We start from the raw sequence: 23304 nt of genomic DNA on the forward strand, positions 1-23304 counted from the left end.
GACAAGCGTGACCATGGCGTAATAGCGCACAAAATGCGTGCTAAAGGAATAACAGGAAAAGTCGGTCGATGGATCTATAATTTCCTCACTAACAGAACACAGAGAGTAGTAGTCAACAGAGTAAAGTCCGAGGCAGCCACGGTGAAAAGCTCTGTTCCACAATGCACAGTACTCGCTCCCATCTTGTTCTTCATCCTCATATCTGACATAGACAAGGATGTCAGCCACAGCACCGTGTCTTCCTTTGCAGATGACACCCGAATCTGCATGGCAGTGTCTTCCATTGCAGACACTGCAAGGCTCCAGGCGGACATCAACCAAATCTTTCAGTGGGCTGCAGAAAACAATATGAAGTTCAACGATGAGAAATTTCAATTACTCAGATATGGTAAACACGAGGAAATTAAATCTTCATCAGAGTACAAAACAAATTCTGGCCACAAAATAGAGCGAAACACCAACGTCAAAGACCTGGGAGTGATCATGTCGGAGGATCTCACCTTCAAGGACCATAACATTGTATCGATCGCATCTGCTAGAAAAATGACAGGATGGATAATGAGACCCTTCAAAACTAGGGAGGCCAAGCCCATGATGACACTCTTCAGGTCACTTGTTCTATCTAGGCTGGAATATTGCTGCACAGTAACATCACCTTTCAAGGCAGGTGAAATTGCTGACCTAGAAAATGTACAGAGAACCTTCACGGCGTGCATAACGGAGATAAAACACCTCAATTACTGGGAGCGCTTGAGGTTCCTGAACCTGTATTCCCTGGAATGCAGGCGGGAGAGATACATGATTATATACACCTGGAAAATCCTAGAGGGACTAGTACTGAACTTGCACACGAAAATCACTCACTACGAAAGCAAAAGACTTGGCAGACGATGCAACATCCCCCCAATGAAAAGCAGGGTGTCACTAGCACGTTAAGAGACCATACAATAAGTGTCAGGGGCCCGAGACTGTTCAACTGCCTCCCAGCATACATAAGGGGGATTACCAACAGACCCCTGGCAGTCTTCAAGCTGGCACTGGACAAGCACCTAAAGTCGGTTCCTGATCAGCTGGGCTGTGGCTCGTACGTTGGTTTGCGTGCAGCCAGCAGTAACAGCCTGGTTGATCAGGCTCTGATCCACCAGGAGGCCTGGTCACACACCGGGCCGCGGGGGCGTTGACCCCCGGAACTCTCTCCAGGTAAACTCCAGGTAAGTAACACAAAGAAAAAATATAAAGCAGTTGCTTAACACTCCTTCCTGGGATACCTATTAACAAAAATTAACTGGCAGATCGTCCCCTTTATCACCACACATACCGGTTTAGCGCTTTATTTGATTATAATAATAATAATCACCAGATATTATATACAAGTTGACCGACGTCACACTTGTTATAGACTTCATCTCACAAAATGAACTCTGAAAGCGTCGTCCTGACATTTCACAAATGATATACAATAAACAAACTTATATTCCAAGATTATTCATTGTATAAGAGATTTGATGACATAAGGTGTCCAGGTGAAGCTCTTAGGTAAAGCGAAGTCAGTGAGTGAGAGTGAAAAGATTCAGATTTTTTGGTCGAGTTTCATAAACAACTTCTTACATGATCAACACTGCTCACTCTGGCTCACATTATGTACTATGTATTGTATAAAATTTTAATCGAAACGAGAATGAGTTTGAAACTTAATGTCATTCACGCCATCATACAGCAGCAAGCTCATTGTCAGGGCAGAATTTTGGGAGATAAATTATTCCTTTGCACGAGTTGGCGACAAGGTTTATTGAATAATCTTTATTCTCTTAAGAGCTTTTAAATCTGATTTTTTGCAAGCTTCCTGAGAGGGAGAATCTAGTGTCTTCCAAACACACCGGGTCCCCTCTAATATTTGACCAGGAAAACTGAGTATAACAGAGCAGTATCCTTTCCAGGGAAGGAGGAAGGTTTTACTTAACAAAAGTGAACCTCCAATTTTCCAGGCGTTGTAGAACCTCAGTAAGTTTACCTCTGTTCCATATAATTATATCAGAATAATGTACAAACTTCAGCAATGCAAACACCACCGTATCTAATATATGTAGCAATATATTAATCTGGTGTGACGATGACACTTGCTTGGTATCAGTAGATGGACGTATCATATCCATAGTAGCAGCCTGAGTGTTAGGAGGAGCACACTCACCTGGCTCACTACACCGACCTGACTCTACCATCACGATCACGCCAGTCAGTTGCATCTTCAGTTATTTATTTATGTGAGGTACATAATCCGTGTGGATCGTTCAACACAGTGATGGAAGCAATGTTCTTATTACGCTAATCACAAGACAGATACATTACCGAATTGTTTAAATTCAACTGTTCGGATGGAGAACTAGTTAAATTGAAAGTGATTAACTAGAAACCGAAGAAAAAAATCAACTTGACAACTAAGATAAAAGCTGTGTTAATATCAGACAAGTGTAACTAGAGTTACCAGAGCATCAAGTCAACATATCAAGTGCAGATAATCTTCACATTATAACCTACCTTCACGAGAGGCATATTGAGCGTTCTGTAAATAGCATTTTATGTTGTCGAACTGAAGTAGCCAATAACACTGTTGTCACAGACATAATATACATAAGTGATGACCCTTAATCTCCTGGAATAAATCCTCGGTTAAGTTTAAAAAAAAACTAACAAGTGTAACTTAATTAATATATTAAAAATCTGAGTTTTTATAGAGGAGATCCAGTGCTTTCTTGTGCGATTTCCTAAAGAGTTCATTGTGGGTAAGACAGACCATCAGTTGTGTAACCTCACAAATATCACTTTACGAAAGACTTAACATTGATTTTTATAACTGATAATTATATAATCCAGGTTACACTCTATATATGTACTCTGAAAAAACAGTTGACACGAGATATATCTAACAATGTCTCTGACTGAATGTTAAAGTGAGTGAAATAGTTTGAAGGATAATAGACGGGTTCATTATAAGTTGAACATTATCACAGTCACAATGGAACCACCAACACTCAAGGAACAAGGTCAGTCTAGTTTAGTGATTGTTTGTTATTTAACAGTTGTCACAATATAGCAGATGCCACAATACAATGGTTGCCACACTATAGCAGATGCCACAATACAACAGTTGCCACAATATAGTAGATGCCACAATACAATGGTTGCCACAATATAGCAGATGCCACAATACAACAGTTGTCACAATATAGTAGATGCCACAATACAACAATTGTCACAATATAGCAGATGCCACAATACAATAGTTGCCACACTATAGCAGATGCCACAATACAACAGTTGTCACAATATAGTAGATGCCACAATATAGTAGATGCCACAATACAATGGTTGCCACAATACAGAAATTGCCACAATATAGCAGATGCCACAATACAATGGTTGCCACAATACAGAAATTGCCACAATATAGCAGATGCCACAATACAATAGTTGCCACAGTACAGTAGGTGCCACACTACAACAGTTGCCACAATATTGCAGATGCCACAATACAATGGTTGCCACAATACAGAAATTGCCACAATATAGCAGATGCCACAATACAATAGTTGCCACACTATAGCAGATGCCACAATACAACAGTTGCCACAATATAGCAGATGCCACAGTACAATGGTTGCCACAATACAGAAATTACCACAATATAGCAAATGCCACAATACAATGGTTGCCACAATACAGAAATACTGGAGATTTTGTCCAGGTAGTCGGGAATTATACGCAGGAAGGAATACATATAAATGACCTCATAGGGGACAGGAGCCATAGTAGGGAAACAAGTGTAGTCAAAGATAAGATAAAACCAATATTGCAAACTAGAAATTCCGCAGGAAATAGCAAACAAGAGGACTCCAATAGCAATAGTGAGGATAAATTACCAAAAACAACTGGTGGGAGCTCCATTGTTGGTGCTAGGGAGGATAGAAGTAAGACAGGGAAACATGCACCAACAGGGAATACAGTCACAGAAACCCAAGGCAAGCGGAAACCAAGCCTGTGCACATACTATGCACTTGGTATCTGCTGGCATGGGAAATCTGGAAAAACAGATGGGACGTGCAACTATGACCACCCTAGAAAATGCCATGCCCATATGACAACAGGAAAATGCAAACTCCCTTCCTGTAAGCTTTTTCACCCTGAAATGTGTACCTCTTCAGTACAGGAAAGACTGTGCTATAACTTAAATTGCCAGGCATACCATCTAAAGGGGACAAAAAGATACAAAACATCCAGGCCATGGGAAAACCTGGGTAGCCACAGCCACTCAAGAGGGAGAGGTTTTTTAGTGCCAGGAAGGAAAAAAAACTGGCAGGAAATGGCAGAAATCGTACACCAAATCCAGTCATTCCTGGAGTGGAACCACAGTCGATGGCCTCCACTCCAAACCAACAGATACAGATACTAATGCCGGAAAAAAAATCCCCCCCCAGTACCAACAATACCACCAGTCCGATAACATTCTTCTTTGCAAATATACAGGGTCTAAAGCCAGCAACAAACAACAAAATACCTTTCATCCGTGGACTGCTTGCAAAGGCAAAGGCAATGTTCGCGGCTTTCACTGAGACCCACATAAAGGATCACTTGGACAATGAAATATGGATCCCAGGTTACAACCTATACAGATGTGACAGAGTGAACAGGAAAAAGGGGGGGGTTGGCCTGTACATTGCAGAGTCACTTGTTTGCACAGAACTGCTTAATGCCTCAAATGACGTAGTGGAAGTTTTAGCAGTAAAGGTCGAGAACCAAAACCTAGTCATTGTGGTAGTCTACAAGCCTCCGGATGCAACATCCTGGAGTTTACCTGGAGAGAGTTTCGGGGGTCAACGCCCCCGCGGCCCGGTCTGTGACCAGGCCTCCTGGTGGATCAGCGCCTGATCAACCAGGCTGTTGCTGCTGGCTGCACGCAAACCAACGTACGAGCCACAGCCCGGCTGATCAGGAACAGCTGTTAAAAATTGACCACTGTCTGGAAAATCTTCCAGCTCCTGCATCCAACATCTTGCTCCTGGGGGATTTCAACTTAAGGCACCTAAAATGGAGGAATATAGCAAATAATATTGTTGCAGTAATAACACCAGGAGGCAGCTCTGATGAAAACTCACACTCACACGAGCTTTTAAATCTCTGCACAAAATTCAATTTAAACCAGCAAATAATAGAGCCTACTAGACTGGAGAATACACTAGACCTCATATTCACTAACAATGATGATCTGATAAGAAATGTCACCATATCAAAAACAATATACTCAGATCACAACATAATTGAGGTTCAGACATGTATGCGAGGAGCCCCAGACCGACAAAATGAGACTAGTCACGAGGGAGCATTCACCAAATTCAACTTCAATAACAAAAACATAAAGTGGGACCAAGTAAACCAAGTCCTAACCGATATAAGCTGGGAAGATATACTAAGCAACACAGACCCAAACTTATGCCTAGAACAGATTAACTCGGTGGCACTCGATGTATGCACAAGGCTTATTCCTCTAAGAAAAAGGAGGAGTAGATGTAAAATAGAAAGAGACAGGCACTCCCTTTACAGGCGACGGAAAAGAATAACAGAGCGGCTAAAAGAGGTCAATATATCTGAAATGCGCAGGGAGACACTGGTCAGAGAAATAGCAAGCATCGAACTTAAGCTAAAAGAATCCTTTAGGAGTCAGGAATCGCGGGAAGAACTAAAAGCTATAAATGAAATCGAAAGAAACCCAAAGTATTTCTTCTCCTATGCCAAATCAAAATCGAGAACAACGCCCAGTATTGGGCCCCTACTTAAACAAGATGGGTCCTACACAGATGACAGCAAGGAAATGAGTGAGCTACTCAAGTCCCAATATGACTCAGTTTTTAGCAAGCCGCTAACCAGACTGAGAGTCGAAGATCAAAATTAATTTTTTATGAGAGAGCCACAAAATTTGATTAACACAAGCCTATCCGATGTTATCCTGACGCCAAATGACTTCGAACAGGCGATAAATGACATGCCCATGCACTCTGCCCCAGGGCCAGACTCATGGAACTCTGTGTTCATCAAGAACTGCAAGAAGCCCCTATCACGAGCCTTTTCCATCCTATGGAGAGGGAGCATGGACACGGGGGTCGTCCCTCAGTTACTAAAAACAACAGACATAGCCCCACTCCACAAAGGGGGCAGTAAAGCAACAGCAAAGAACTACAGACCAATAGCACTAACATCCCATATCATAAAAATCTTTGAAAGGGTCCTAAGAAGCAAGATCACCACCCATCTAGAAACCCATCAGTTACACAACCCAGGGCAACATGGGATTAGAACAGGTCGCTCCTGTCTGTCTCAACTACTGGATCACTACGACAAGGTCCTAAATGCACTAGAAGACAAAAAGAATGCAGATGTAATATATACAGACTTTGCAAAAGCCTTCGACAAGTGTGACCATGGCGTAATAGCGCACAAAATGCGCGCTAAAGGAATAACAGGAAAAGTCGGTCGATGGATCTATAATTTCCTCACTAACAGAACACAGAGAGTAGTCGTCAACAGAGTAAAGTCCGAGGCAGCTACGGTGAAAAGCTCTGTTCCACAAGGCACAGTACTCGCTCCCATCTTGTTCCTCATCCTCATATCCGACATAGACAAGGATGTCAGCCACAGCACCGTGTCTTCCTTTGCAGATGACACCCGAATCTGCATGACAGTGTCTTCCATTGCAGACACTGCAAGGCTCCAGGCGGACATCAACCAAATCTTTCAGTGGGCTGCAGAAAACAATATGAAGTTCAACGATGAGAAATTTCAATTACTCAGATATGGTAAACATGAGGAAATTAAATCTTCATCAGAGTACAAAACAAATTCTGGCCACAAAATAGAGCGAAACACCAACGTCAAAGACCTGGGAGTGATTATGTCGGAGGATCTCACCTTCAAGGACCATAACATTGTATCAATCGCATCTGCTAGAAAAATGACAGGATGGATAATGAGAACCTTCAAAACTAGGGAGGCCAAGCCCATGATGACACTCTTCAGGTCACTTGTTCTATCTAGGCTGGAATATTGCTGCACTCTAACAGCACCTTTCAAGGCAGGTGAAACTGCCGACCTAGAAAATGTACAGAGAACTTTCACGGCGCGCATAACGGAGATAAAACACCTCAATTACTGGGAGCGCCTGAGGTTTCTAAACCTGTATTCCCTGGAACGCAGGAGGGAGAGATACATGATTATATACACCTGGAAAATCCTAGAGGGACTAGTACCGAACTTGCACACGAAAATCACTCACTACGAAAGCAAAAGACTTGGCAGACGATGCACCATCCCCCCAATGAAAAGCAGGGGTGTCACTAGCACGTTAAGAGACCATACAATAAGTGTCAGGGGCCCGAGACTGTTCAACTGCCTCCCAGCACACATAAGGGGGATTACCAACAGACCCCTGGCAGTCTTCAAGCTGGCACTGGACAAGCACCTAAAGTCAGTTCCTGATCAGCCGGGCTGTGGCTCGTACGTTGGTTTGCGTGCAGCCAGCAGCAACAGCCTGGTTGATGAGGCGCTGATCCACCAGGAGGCCTGGTCACAGACCGGGCCGCGGGGGCATTGACCCCCGAAACTCTCTCCAGGTAAACTCCAGGTAATATAGCAGATGCCACAATACAATAGTTGCCACAATACAGAAATTGCCACAATATAGCAGATGCCACAATACAATAGTTGCCACACTATAGCAGATGCCACAATACAACAGTTGCCACAATAGAGTAGATGCCACAATACAATAGTTGCCACAGTACAGTAGGTGCCACAATACAACAGTTGCCACAATATAGCAGATGCCACAATACAGTAGTTGCCACAATAAAGGCGCCAAAATGCAGTAGTTCCCACAATATAGTAGTAGCCACAATACAATAGTTGCCACAGTACATAAGGTGCCACAATACAGTAGGTACCACTGTACAGTAGTTGCCACAACACAGGCGCCAAAATTCAGTAGTTTCCACAATACAGTAGTTCCCACAATACAGTAGTTGCCACAATACAATAGTTGCCACAGTACAGTAGGTACCACAATACAGTGGGTGCCACAATACAGGCGCCAAAATGCAGTAGTTGCCATAATACAGTAGTTGCCACAATACAATAGTTGCCACAGTACAGTAGATGTCACAGTACATTAGGTGCCACAATACAGTAGTTGCAACAATACAGGCGCCAAAACACAGTAGTTTCCACAATACAATTACCACAATACAATTGCCACAATACAGTAGTCGAAACAATTCATAACAACTTCACAAATTGGGAAGGTAAACAGGACAATGTGGTGGTGTGGTGGTGTCACAACTTAGCTCCTGGTCCAGGACAATGTGGTGGTGTGGTGGTGTCACAACTTAGCTCCTGGTCCAGGACAATGTGTTGGTGTGGTGGTGTCACAACTTAGCTCCTGATCCAGGACAATGTGTTGGTGTGGTGGTGTCACAACTTAGCTCCTGGTCCAGGACAATGTGTTGGTGTGGTGGTGTCACAACTTAGCTCCTGGTCCAGGACAATGTGTTGGTGTGGTGGTGTCACAACTTAGCTCCTGGTCCAGGACAATGTGTTGGTGTGGTGGTGTCACAACTTAGCTCCTGGTCCAGGACAATGTGTTGGTATGGTGGTGTCACAGCTTAGCTCCTGGTCCAGGACAATGTGTTGGTGTGGTGGTGTCACAACTTAGCTCCTGGTCCAGGACAATGTGTTGGTGTGGTGGTGTCACAACTTAGCTCCTGATCCAGGACAATGTGGTGTGGTGGTGTCACAACTTAGCTCCTGGTCCAGGACAATGTGTTGGTGTGGTGGTGTCACAACTTAGCTCCTGGTCCAGGACAATGTGTTGGTGTGGTGGTGTCACAACTTAGCTCCTGGTCCAGGACAATGTGTTGGTGTGGTGGTGTCACAACTTAGCTCCTGGTCCAGGACAATGTGTTGGTGTGGTGGTGTCACAACTTAGCTCCTGGTCCAGGACAATGTGTTGGTATGGTGGTGTCACAGCTTAGCTCCTGGTCCAGGACAATGTGTTGGTGTGGTGGTGTCACAACTTAGCTCCTGGTCCAGGACAATGTGTTGGTGTGGTGGTGTCACAACTTAGCTCCTGGTCCAGGACAATGTGTTGGTGTGGTGGTGTCACAACTTAGCTCCTGGTCCAGGACAATGTGTTGGTATGGTGGTGTCACAGCTTAGCTCCTGGTCCAGGACAATGTGTTGGTGTGGTGGTGTCACAACTTAGCTCCTGGTCCAGGACAATGTGTTGGTGTGGTGGTGTCACAACTTAGCTCCTGGTCCAGGACAATGTGTTGGTGTGGTGGTGTCACAACTTAGCTCCTGGTCCAGGACAATGTGTTGGTGTGGTGGTGTCACAACTTAGCTCCTGGTCCAGGACAATGTGTTGGTATGGTGGTGTCACAGCTTAGCTCCTGGTCCAGGACAATGTGTTGGTGTGGTGGTGTCACAACTTAGCTCCTGGTCCAGGACAATGTGGTGGTGTGGTGGTGTCACAACTTAGCTCCTGGTCCAGGACAATGTGTTGGTGTGGTGGTGTCACAACTTAGCTCCTGATCCAGGACAATGTGTTGGCGTGATGGTGTCACAACTTAGCTCCTGGTCCAGGACAGTGTGTTGGTGTGGTGGTGTCACAACTTAGGTCCTGGTCCAGGACAATGTGTTGGTGTGGTGGTGTCACAATTTAGCTCCTGGTCCAGGACAATGTGTTGGTGTGGTGGTGTCACAACTTAGCTCCTGGTCCAGGACAACGTGTTGGTGTGGTGTCACAACTTAGCTCCTGGTCCAGGACAATGTGTTGGTGTGGTGGTGTCACAACTTAGCTCCTGGTCCAGGACAATGTGTTGGTGTGGTGGTGTCACAACTTAGCTCCTGGTCCAGGACAATGTGGTGGTGTGGTGGTGTCACAACTTAGCTCCTGGTCCAGGACAATGTGTTGGTGTGGTGGTGTCACAACTTAGCTCCTGGTCCAGGACAATGTGGTGGTGTGGTGGTGTCACAACTTAGCTCCTGGTCCAGGACAATGTGGTGGTGTGGTGGTGTCACAACTTAGCTCCTGGTCCAGGACAATGTGTTGGTATGGTGGTGTCACAGCTTAGCTCCTGGTCCAGGACAATGTGTTGGTGTGGTGGTGTCACAACTTAGCTCCTGGTCCAGGACAATGTGGTGGTGTGGTGGTGTCACAACTTAGCTCCTGGTCCAGGACAATGTGTTGGTGTGGTGGTGTCACAACTTAGCTCCTGATCCAGGACAATGTGTTGGCGTGATGGTGTCACAACTTAGCTCCTGGTCCAGGACAGTGTGTTGGTGTGGTGGTGTCACAACTTAGCTCCTGGTCCAGGACAATGTGTTGGTGTGGTGGTGTCACAACTTAGCTCCTGATCCAGGACAATGTGGTGTGGTGGTGTCACAACTTAGCTCCTGGTCCAGGACAATGTGTTGGTGTGGTGGTGTCACAACTTAGCTCCTGGTCCAGGACAATGTGTTGGTGTGGTGGTGTCACAACTTAGCTCCTGGTCCAGGACAATGTGTTGGTGTGGTGGTGTCACAACTTAGCTCCTGGTCCAGGACAATGTGTTGGTATGGTGGTGTCACAGCTTAGCTCCTGGTCCAGGACAATGTGTTGGTGTGGTGGTGTCACAACTTAGCTCCTGGTCCAGGACAATGTGTTGGTGTGGTGGTGTCACAACTTAGCTCCTGGTCCAGGACAATGTGTTGGTGTGGTGGTGTCACAACTTAGCTCCTGGTCCAGGACAATGTGTTGGTATGGTGGTGTCACAGCTTAGCTCCTGGTCCAGGACAATGTGTTGGTGTGGTGGTGTCACAACTTAGCTCCTGGTCCAGGACAATGTGTTGGTGTGGTGGTGTCACAACTTAGCTCCTGGTCCAGGACAATGTGTTGGTGTGGTGGTGTCACAACTTAGCTCCTGGTCCAGGACAATGTGTTGGTGTGGTGGTGTCACAACTTAGCTCCTGGTCCAGGACAATGTGTTGGTATGGTGGTGTCACAGCTTAGCTCCTGGTCCAGGACAATGTGTTGGTGTGGTGGTGTCACAACTTAGCTCCTGGTCCAGGACAATGTGGTGGTGTGGTGGTGTCACAACTTAGCTCCTGGTCCAGGACAATGTGTTGGTGTGGTGGTGTCACAACTTAGCTCCTGATCCAGGACAATGTGTTGGCGTGATGGTGTCACAACTTAGCTCCTGGTCCAGGACAGTGTGTTGGTGTGGTGGTGTCACAACTTAGGTCCTGGTCCAGGACAATGTGTTGGTATGGTGGTGTCACAATTTAGCTCCTGGTCCAGGACAATGTGTTGGTGTGGTGGTGTCACAACTTAGCTCCTGGTCCAGGACAACGTGTTGGTGTGGTGTCACAACTTAGCTCCTGGTCCAGGACAATGTGTTGGTGTGGTGGTGTCACAACTTAGCTCCTGGTCCAGGACAATGTGTTGGTGTGGTGGTGTCACAACTTAGCTCCTGGTCCAGGACAATGTGGTGGTGTGGTGGTGTCACAACTTAGCTCCTGGTCCAGGACAATGTGTTGGTGTGGTGGTGTCACAACTTAGCTCCTGGTCCAGGACAATGTGGTGGTGTCACAACTTAGCTCCTGGTCCAGGACAATGTGGTGGTGTGGTGGTGTCACAACTTAGCTCCTGGTCCAGGACAATGTGTTGGTGTGGTGGTGTCACAACTTAGCTCCTGGTCCAGGACAATGTGGTGGTGTGGTGGTGTCACAACTTAGCTCCTGGTCCAGGACAATGTGTTGGTGTGGTGGTGTCACAGCTTAGCTCCTGGTCCAGGACAATGTGTTGGTGTGGTGGTGTCACAGCTTAGCTCCTGGTCCAGGACAGATCAAAACAGGTCATGCTCTTTCTCTTATTTATGTGTTTCAAGAGAGGTACCTGGATGTTAGGTAAGACACATATGCAACAGTTAGACAACTTTATTCCGAAACGTTTCGCCTACACAGTAGGCTTCTTCAGTCGAATACAGAAAGTAGGCAGGAACAGTAGAGATGTGAAGATGTCTAACTGTTGCATATGTGTCTTACCTAACAACCTGTCGGTATTGTATACCATTTTGATGTTCAGAGGTACCTGGATGCTATTGAAGGGCTCTCGATTTGAGGAAGCGGAATTACCCTTCTTTTCTTTGGATAGGACCTGGTTGCCTCCCATTTCTCAGGTGCTATACGACCCCATGCTTGTTTAGCGCTCTCCCATGAGGATAATAATAATAATAATCTTTTTGTAGGGAAGTTGCAGATTGTTATACAATACAATTCCCGTCTGGCTTTATACAAGACAAGTAAATCATCTGTCAAACGTGAAGCTTCGCTACTGTACACTGAGCTTTAATAAGAACATAAGAACATAAGAAAGAAGGAACACTGCAACATGCCTACTGACCGAAGCGGAACAGGTCCATGTTTCCCCCCCGGATTAGACCAATGACCCACACCCCGGATTATCCCAATGACCCACCCAGCCTGGTCATCTCCACTCAAGGATGGAGCACTGCACCAGACCCAGCAGCACAAGCTAGTCAGGTCAACTCACACCCACCCACACCCACTCATGTATTTACCTAACCTATTTTTAAAACTACACAACGTTTTAGCCTCAATAACTGTACTCGGGAGATTGTTCCACTCATCCACAACTCTATTACCAAACCAGTGCTTTCCTATATCATTCCTGAATCTGAATTTTTCCAACTTGAAACCGTTGCTGCGAGTCCTGTCATGGCTGGAAATTTTCAGCACGCTATTTACATCCTCTTTATTTATTCCTGTTTTCCATTTATACACCTCGATCATATCCCCCCTAATTCTACGCCTTTCCAGAGAGTGCAGATTCACGGCCCTCAGTCTATCCTCATAGGGAAGATTTCTGATACATGGGATCATCTTTGTCATCCTCCTTTGTACGTTTTCCAGAGCATTTATATCCATTCTGTAATACGGTGACCAGAACTGAGCAGCATAGTCTAAATGAGGCCTAACCAAGGATATATAGAGTTGAAGAACAACCTGAGGACTTCTATTATTTATGCTTCTTGATATGAAGCCAAGAATTCTGTTAGCTTTATTGCGAACACTAATGCACTGTTGTCTTGGTTTTAGGTTACTGCTAACTAGAACTAAATCCTTTTCGCAATCAGTAGTATTAAGATCTACATTATTTAGTTTACATATGGCATGGTTATTTAACTGTCCAACATTTAGAACTTTGTATTTGTCAATATTAAACTGCATCTGCCACTTCTCCGACCATTGCGTCAGTCTATTCAAATCATCCTGGAGTGCTCTAATGTCCTCATTAGAATGAATTGGACGGCCTATTTTGGTGTCATCAGCAAATTTGCTTATGTCGCTATTTATTCCGTCACCGCTTGTGACGTGCCCCCATTCTGATTTCTCCCCATTTATGCAAACTCTCTGCTATCTATTTGTCAGCCATGCCTTTACCCAGGAAAAAATTTCTCCTCCTATTCCGTGTGCCCTAAGTTTCCTCAATAGCCTCTGATGTGGAACTTTATCGAAAGCCTTACTGAAGTCCATATACACAATATCATATTCGTTACCATGATCTGCCTCCTCAAACACCTTAGTGAAAAATGTTAGTAAATTCGTAAGACAGGAACGCCCCTTTGTAAAACCGAGTTGAGATTCATTAATCAATCTGTGCCTGTCAAGATGGCTACGAATTGCTTCTGCAATTATTGATTCCATAAATTTTCCCACTATGGAGGTAAGACTTATTGGTCTATAGTTCGAAGCCAACGACCTGTCACCTGCCTTGTAAATTCAATTCAATTCAATTCAATTCAATTCAAAGTTTATTCTCTATAAAGATTACAATGTTGAATTTACAGAATTTGGTTGTTGTGTGGTTTACATGTAGTTAAATAATGATTACAGAGTGTACCACTAGAACGCCTAGCATGGCTAGGCATTTCGGGCAGACTTAGTTTAATTCTTTATTTTAAAATATTACAAATTATGAGGTAAGTTGGTATTATGGCTAAGTGACTAAATACTAGTTTGTGAGTTTAGCAATGTGAATGCTTTTGTTTTGGCACAGTACATAGTTTCAGTATTGGAGTATCATAGGATTCATTATTTTAAGATTGAGATTAATATTTCTGTTTATGGTCAAATGGGTGAGTGAAAGTGTGAACCACCAGGTGGTATTCGTGTAGTTAGTTGATGGGGTGTATCAGGGAGATAAGATGTTTTCTAATGGTAGTTTTGAAGGTGATGAATGTGTCTGCAGTTCTAGAGTTCTCAGGTAGGGTGTTCCAGATTTTAGGGCCTTTGACATACATTGAATTTTTGTAAAGGTTTAGTCGGACACGGGGAATGTCGTAGAGATGTTTGTGTCTGGTGTTATGCCTGTGGGTTCTGTCACAACTATCAAGAAAGCGTTTTAGGTCAAGGTTGATATTGGAGTTTAAGGTCCTGTAGATGTAGATTGCACAGTAGTAAGTGTGGATGTACTGAACAGGGAGTAAGTTTAGATCTATGAAGAGTGGAGGGGGGGGGTGTTGCCAGGGATGGCATTTAGTGATTATTCTTACTGCAGCTTTTTGTTGGGTTATTATTGGCTTTAGGTGTGTTGCTGCAGTTGATCCCCAAGCACAAATAGCATAGGTGAGGTATGGATAAATAAGTGAGTGGTATAGTGTGAGAAGGGCATTTTGCGGCACGTAGTATCGTATCTTGGAGAGGATCCCAACCGTTTTGGATACTTTTTTGGTTATGTGTTGGATATGGGTGCTGAAATTCAGGTTGTTGTCAAGGTATAGGCCTAGGAATTTGCCCTCATTATGTCTGGTAATTAGAGTGTTGTTGATCTTAATGTTAATTTGTGCATCTCCTGCTCTGCTACCAAACATAATATAGTAGGTTTTGTCAGTGTTAAGCGTAAGTTTATTGGCTGTCATCCAAGTCGATATTTTGATCAGCTCCTCGTTAACAATGGTGTTGATGGTGGCAAGATTAGGGTGAGAGATGACATAAGTCGTGTCGTCAGCAAAGAGAATGGGTTTCAGGTGTTGGGATACGTTTGGAAGATCATTGATGTATATGAGGAAGAGCAGGGGACCAAGGACACTTCCCTGCGGAACTCCAGTATCAAGTGGCCGTGTTGTTGATGCTGTGTCTTTAATGGTGACATACTGATACCTATTAGTAAGGTAAGATTTGAAATAAGCAAGCGCATGGCCTCTTATACCGTAATGGTCAAGTTTGTGGAGTAGGATGTCGTGGTCTACTGTGTCAAAAGCTTTTCTTAGGTCAATAAAAATTCCTAGTGGATATTCCTTATTTTCCAATGCTGTGTAAAGCAGATCTAGCATTTTTATGATTGCATCATTAGTGCTTTTATTTTTCCTGAATCCAAATTGGCAGGGGTTGAGTATGTTTTGTGCTGTTATAAATGAATATAGTCTCCTGTGCACGAGTTTCTCAAAGATTTTGGATAGCAATGGTAAGTTTGATATTGGCCTATAGTTGTTTAAGTCTATAGGGTCACCACCTTTATGTATTGGTGTAACCCTTGCCATCTTGAGTAGTTTCGGGAAGGTGCTAGTTTCTAGTGACTTGTTAAAAAGTAATGAAATAGCATGCGAAAGGATATGGGCCACTCGCTTGTACAGTAATGGTGGGACATTAGACAGATTCCCTGAGTTGTTTATAAGTGACTTTATAATCTCGGTGACTTCCGAGGGCTCAGTTGGTGCAAGATAGAAGGAATTTGGGAAATTCCCATCTAGGTAGTCCCCGGCATGGGCATTGGTATGTGGGATTTTATTGGCGAGATTAGATCCTATGGTTGAGAAGAAGTCGTTTATCTTGTTAGCTGTGTCAGTGGGATGTAGTGGTCTTTCATTAGGTTTAGTTAGGACAATATTCTTGTTTTTTTTTCAGTTTGTGGGTCCCTAGAATCTGAGAGCGTTTTCCAGGTCTTTTTTATATCTCCTCTAGTGTCAGTGAATCTACTGGAGTAGTATAGTTGTTTGGCTTTCTTTATTACTTTGGTGAGAGCTGATGATTAGTGTTTAAGAATATCTTTGTGTATTAAGCCCTGTCTATATTGTTTTTCATATTGGTGTTTCTTGTCAATGGATTTCAGAATGGTGCTAGTTAGCCATGGGCAACCAAGCCGTTTGTTTGTGATCTGTTTCGTTTTTATAGGACAATGTTTGTTGTATAGTCTAAGTAATTTGTTAAGAAAAATGTCTGTCCAGTTATCAATACCATTGGCCTTGGAGAATTCTGTAGGCCAGTCAACAATCTCTAGGTCAGCTGTGAACTTCCGTATTGAGGCCTCGTCATGGAGTCTAAATGAGACTTTGTTGTATTCAAGTGGTGGTTTACTAATGTTTTTCAGGAGGAAGGTAGGGTAGTGGTCTGTAGTGCTATCTGTGATTATCCCTGATTTAAGGGGGGCTAGTATATTGGTCCATATGTGGTCTATTATGGTTGCACTTGTCTCAGTGAGCCTGGTTGGTTTAGTTATTGTTGGTATGAGAAGTGTGTTGTTCATATTGTTGATGAAATCAGTTACAGGCTGATCATCTAGTAAGCCAAGGTTGATGTTGAAGTCTCCAGCTAAGAGAAGGTGGTGCTTATTCATTTGTCTGTTTGTTATTAGTGACTTTAATTTCTCACTGAAATTTGGGATGTTTGTGTGAGGTATCCGGTAAATGGCACCGATTGTTATAGGTGTCTTAAGGTTTTTTACAGTAAAATTAGCAAAAATGTATTCCCCATATTCATCACTAAAGCAAATGGTGCTAATACAAGATAATTGGTTAGAGTAATAGATTGCAATACCACCCCCAACTTGGTTTGGTCTGCAGTTGTGAATTGCTGTGTATCCTGGTAGAGGGTAGATATCTACTGTGTCCTGCTTTAGCCAGGTCTCAGTAAGAATAATGCAGGAGAAGGGTGTCTTTAGTGATTCAAGGAGTGCCAGGAGGTCATCATAGTGTTTGCTTAAGGACCTGATGTTGTAGTTAAGTACTGATAGACTTTTAGCATTGTTTTGGATAGTGCTGGCTTGTCATGCTGTGTAATAAAGGCAGTTACTTTCCAATAGGTTTTGATTGGGTGTCAGATTATGGAGGTTTAGATCAGGGTCAACGTGATCAATCATCTTCTAGGTTTAAATTATGGTTATTTATATCCTGAGTTATGTGTTGAGTTCTAGTACTGATATCTGTAGTGGTGGGAAGTTTGGATAAGTATATAGCTAGAGTATTTTGGTCATATAGAGTATAGTCACTACTACACATAATGAAGTTGATGTTGTCTATGTGTTGTGCTGGAATGAACTAAAGTACAACTAGGTATAAACTAGTAATATAAAAATACAAATTTAAAATAGAACAAGACTCTCACTTGTAATTGCACTAAGGTCTAATATAATGACTTTTGTGGAGTCTATGTTTTGAGCTAGAATGAGCTATAGTACAACTAGATTTAATCTAATAATATAAAAATACAAATTAAAAATAGCACCAGTCTCTCACTAGTAATTGCACTATGGTCTAATATAAAGAATTTGGTATTGACTATAGTACAACTGTGTTTAATCTAATAATATAATAAAGGCACAAGACTCTCAATTGTAATTGCACTAAGGTCTTATATAAGTTGTTTACAAGAATTAGAGTATAACTAGATTTAAATTGACAGGATAAAATACACAAGTTAAGGTAGCAAAAGAATAATAATAAAAAAAATGATAAAAATAAAAATGGCAATGACTTGGTTATAATATGCTAGTAAGATGGTAGACAGGATAATATAAAAGTTGTAGTTGAAAATACTAGTTTAAAAAAGTATAGAATAAAATGGTCAATAAAAGAAGTTTACAATAAGTTTGATCAATATAGTTTAAAGCAAAATTGGGCAATAATAGGGATTTTAGAATAAAATTGGGCAATTGAGTATTTCTTAAAGTGAGGTAGAATTATTGAGGACAAGTTATGGCTAGTTTATAATAAAATAAGATAGAACAGTGATGCGGTAGGTTGTAAAAAAGGAGATAGATTCTGTAGATATTAAACAAATTAAGACTATGAGGTAGAATGGTCGTTGAATACAACAATGACAATCAAAAGTAGTTGGGGTATTAGAATTTTAGGGGGGCACAAATTTATGACAATATAACACTAACGGTGGACTATGGGTATTATCTGCACTTTATTACATTTGCCATTTTCCACTCATCAGGCACTATGCCAGTTTGTAGTGACATGTTAAAAAGATTAGCCAAAGGTATGCTAAGTTCCTCTTTACAATCCTTTAACACCCTTGCAAACAGTTCATCAGTACCTGGGGATTTGTTAGGTTTTAGTTTCTCCATTTGTCTGAGGACCATGTCACTAGTTACCGCAATCGTACATAGTTTATTATCATCCTGTTCTACATAATCTATTATTTCAGGAATATCGCTAGTATTTTCCTGGGTGAAAACTGAGAGGAAGTAGGTATTTAGAATTTCACACATTCTTATCACTGTCAGTGATCTGACCAGAGTTACTCTTAAGTGGGCCAATCTTGTCCCTAATCTTACTTCTGTATACCTGAAAGAACCCTTTTGGGTTAGTCTTTGAATCCCTTGCGACCTTAGCTTCATAATCCCTTTTTGCTTTTCTTATTCCTTTTTTTATTTCTCTCTTTAATTGAATATATTGATTTCTTAACTGCCCATCCCCTCTTTTGATACGCCTATATATGCCTCTCTTTTGACAAATGAGATGTTTTAATCTATTGTTCATCCATTTGGGATCATTTTTGTTAGATCTAATTTCCCTACTCGGAACAAAAGTTGTCTGGGCAGCTAGTACTATGCTCTGAAAAACGTCATATTGGCAACCAAGATCACCTACATGACCCATAGTCAGGACATCCCAATTTAGCCCACCCAAGTAATTTTTCAGTCCCATGAATTCGGCCAAGCGAAAATCTGGGACAGAGATTTGATTGCAGTTATCTGGGTAATTCCATGATATATTGAAACTAAATGATTTGTGATCACTTTCCCCAAGCTCACAATTAACCTCAAGATTATTAATTAGTGAATCTTTGTTGGTAAGAACCAAGTCAAGCAGATTGTTTCCTCTAGTTGGTTCTGTCAGAAACTGTTCTAAAAAGCAATCCTGAACCGTATCAAGAAAGTCACTAGACTCAAGATTTCCTGTCATATTGTTCCAATCAATTTGTCTAAAGTTAAAATCTCCCATTATCACAACATTTTCATGTCTAGATGCCTTATGAATTTCGTCCCATAACAGCTTACTGCACTCCCTATCAAGGTTTGGGGGCCTATAAATCACACCCACAATTAATTTGTCACGTCCCTCGAGAAACTGTAGCCAAACAGATTCTGTGTTCAATGTTTCTAATCTTATATCATGTCATGTCTAAGACAACAATTTAAATATTCTCTGACATACATCGCCACACCACCACCCTTCCTGTTGACCCTATCAGTGTGGAATAGTTTATAGCCCTGTATGTTGCATTCAGAAGGCATTTCTCTATCTTTCAGGTTGAACCAGGTCTCTGTTATACCAATAATATCTATATTACCTACACTTGCAAGTAATTTTAGCTCATCTATCTTATTTCATAGACTCCTACTATTTGTATAGTAAACCTTAAGGGAGCTAGTCACTCGTTGCCCTCTACTATCTCTCTTTGTTTGTTGATCAATTGATTTGCCATTACTAGCAACTTTATTTTGAATATTGTCTTTTAAACATATCCCTGAGGTATCCCGGTAATAACTGCTGTTTTTAACCCTAATGCTGCAGCCTGATTGTTTCCCACAAACACCCATACCTCTATAATCTATCAGTTTAAATTCCTAGACATGTCATCAATTGCCCTCTCAATTGAATTGACTAATGCAACCACTCCATCCCCAGAGAGATGAACCCCATCCCTTACATACATATCACGTTTGCCAAAGAATAGGTCCCAGTTATCAATGAATGGGATTGCAAGTTCCTTGTAGTACCTGTCTAGCCAGCAATTTATACAAATTGCCCTAGACATCCATTCAAGATGCTACAGGCAAGATGCTACATATGACTGGGATCCCTCCCTTAGACCTAAATACTTCTATGGATGATCTGTACTTATCCAACAGCTCCTCTCTCCTGCCCTTCCCAATGCCATTACCCCCAGCACTAAGACAGATAATGGGCTTGTTCCCATTACCTGCCATAATATTATCCAACCTGCTGACTATGTCACCAACACCAGCTCCAGGAAGACACACTGTCTGACCCTTCTGTCTGTTACAAAATGCACGGTCCATATATCTTACCTGAGAATCGCCTACTATTAAAATATTCTTACCTTGATTAGCAGGGAAATCAGTGGTACCTTCAACCTCACTAACCACTGAAGTACACTCGTCTTGGAGAACAGAGAATCGATTTCCTACCTTCACATCTTCTCTATTAATCTCATCTTCCTTCTTCCTGAACTGTGAACCACTTGCCACTTAAAGCGGCTGCCACTATCATTGCTGGTGACCATTCCTACCTTACCAGCTAAATCCCTCTCACGCTAACTCCCCAAACTCATCTATGCAAAGCTTCAGCCTCCTATTTTCCTCCTGAAGAAGTAGAATCTCCTTCTTCAACACTTGAATCTGAGATTCAAAAGCACTACAACAAGCCATGGCGCTTGGTAACAGCCCACGCTAACTTCCAAGAGCTTAGGCAGGTATGACCACACGTGACCACTGACCTCAGCGTTTCTTTTTTTACTCTGCAGTCCATGTAGATAAGATTGTGTACTAGCTTCTTCATACTTAGTTATCTCTGTAATATGACTGGCGAGAAACGGCAGCTTATATCTGTAGTTGAGCTGTAATATAGATCAGCAGCTTTCCATTGAATAGTTGTTCACTACAGTCATCACTGTGGTTCATTATACTGTGGTTCATTATACTGTGGTTCACCACACTGTGGTTCATAATACTGTGGTTCATCACACTGTGGTTCATAATACTGTGGTTCATCACACTGTGGTTCATTATACTGTGGTTCATTATACTGTGGTTCATCACACTGTGGTTCATAATACTGTGGTTCATCACACTGTAGTTCATTATACTGTGGTTCATTATACTCTGGTTCATCACACTGTGGTTCATAATACTGTGGTTCATCACACTGTGGTTCATTATACTGTGGTTCATCACACTGTAGTTCATAATACTGTGGTTCATCACACTGTGGTTCATTATACTGTGGTTCATTATACTGTGGTTCATCACACTGTAGTTCATAATACTGTGGTTCATCACACTGTGGTTCATTATACTGTGGTTCATTATACTGTGGTTCATTATACTGTGGTTCATCACACTGTGGTTCACAACACTGTGGTCCATCACACTGTGGTTCATAATACTGTGGTTCATCACACTGTGGTTCATTATACTGTGGTTCATTATACTGTGGTTCATTATACTGTGGTTCATCACACTGTGGTTCACAATACTGTGGTCCATCACACTGTGGTTCATCATACTGTGGTTCATTATACTGTGGTTCATCACACTGTGGTTCATTACACTGTGGTTTATTACACTGTGGTTTATTACACTGTGGTTCATTACACTGTGGTTCATCACACTGTGGTTCATCACACTGGTTCATTATACTGTGGTTCATTACACTGTGGTTCATTACACTGTGATTCATTACACTGAGGTTTATTATACTGTGGTTCATCACACTGTGGTTCATTATACTGTGGTTCATCACACTGTGGTTCATTACACAGTGGTTTATTACACTGCGGTTCATCACACTGTGGTTCATTACACAGTGGTTTATTACACTGTGGTTCATCACACTGTGGTTCACTATGCTGTGGTTTATTACACTGTGGTTCATTACACTGTGGTTTATTATACTGTGGCTCATTATACTGTGGTTCATCACACTGTGGTTTATTACACTGTGGTTTATCACACTGTGGTTCATTACACTGTGGTTCATCACACTGTGGTTCATTACACCGTGGTTCATTACACTGTGGTTCATTACACTGTGGTTCATTACACTGTGGTTCATCACACTGTGGTTCATCACACTGTGGTTCATTACATTGTGGTTTATCACACTGTGGTTCATTACAATGTGGTTCATCACACTGTGGTTCATTACACTGTGGTTCATCACACTGTGGTTCATTACACTGTGGTTCATTACACTGTGGTTCATTACACTGTGGTTCATTACACTGTGGTTCATTACACTGTGGTTCATCACACTGTGGTTCATTATACTGTGGTTCATCACACTGTGGTTCATCACACTGTGGTTTATCACACTGTGGTTCATTACAATATGGTTCATCACACTGTGGTTCATTACACTGTGGTTCATTACACTGTGATTCATCACACTGTGGTTCATTACACTGTGGTTCATTACACTGTGGTTCATTACACTGTGATTCATTACACTGTGGTTCATTACACTGTGGTTCATTACACTGTGGTTCATTACACTGTGGTTCATTACAATGTGGTTCATCACACTGTGGTTCATTATGCTGTGGTTTATTACACTGTGGTTCATCACACTGTGGTTCACTATGCTGTGGTTCATTACACTGTGGTTCATTACACTGTGGTTCATTACACTGTGGTTTATTATACTGTGGCTCATTATACTGTGGTTCATCACACTGTTGTTCATTACACTGTGGTTCATCACATTATGGTTCATTATACTGTGGTTCATCACACTGTGGTTCATCAGACTGTGGTTCATTACACAGTGGTTTATTACACTGTGGTTCATTACACTGTGGTTCATTACACTGTGGTTCATTATACTGTGGTTCATCACACTGTGGTTCATCACACTGTGGTTAATTACACTGTGGTTTAATACACTGTGGTTCATCACACTGTGGTTCATCACACTGTGGTTTATTACACTGTGGTTCATCACACTGTGGTTCATTATACTGTGGTTCATCACACTGTGGTTCATCACACTGTGGTTAATTACACTGTGGTTTATTACACTGGTTCATCATACTGTGGCTCATTATACTGTGGTTCATTACACTGTGGTTTATTACACTGTGGTTCATTACACTGTGGTTCATCACACTGTGGTTCATTACACTGTGGTTCATTACACTGTGGTTCATCACACTGGTTCATTACACTGT

The 23304-nt window shown here is 42.3% G+C and overlaps 1 protein-coding gene across 1 annotated transcript in view; it reads left to right on the forward strand.

Annotated features, from left to right (window-relative positions):
- The first annotated feature begins 2162 nt into the window (after nucleotides 1–2162).
- Nucleotides 2163–23304, forward strand: part of LOC128700245 (sialin-like) — a 125208-nt gene continuing 104066 nt past the window's right edge. Inside the window, exon 1 of the mRNA XM_070100806.1 lies at nucleotides 2163–3041. Coding sequence (XP_069956907.1) covers nucleotides 3014–3041 — 28 coding nt within the window. The 5' untranslated portion in view covers nucleotides 2163–3013. The remainder of the gene's footprint in view (nucleotides 3042–23304) is intronic.

The sequence above is a fragment of the Cherax quadricarinatus genome, chromosome 74, assembly GCF_038502225.1.
Source record: "Cherax quadricarinatus isolate ZL_2023a chromosome 74, ASM3850222v1, whole genome shotgun sequence".
NCBI classification, from domain to species: domain Eukaryota; kingdom Metazoa; phylum Arthropoda; class Malacostraca; order Decapoda; family Parastacidae; genus Cherax; species Cherax quadricarinatus.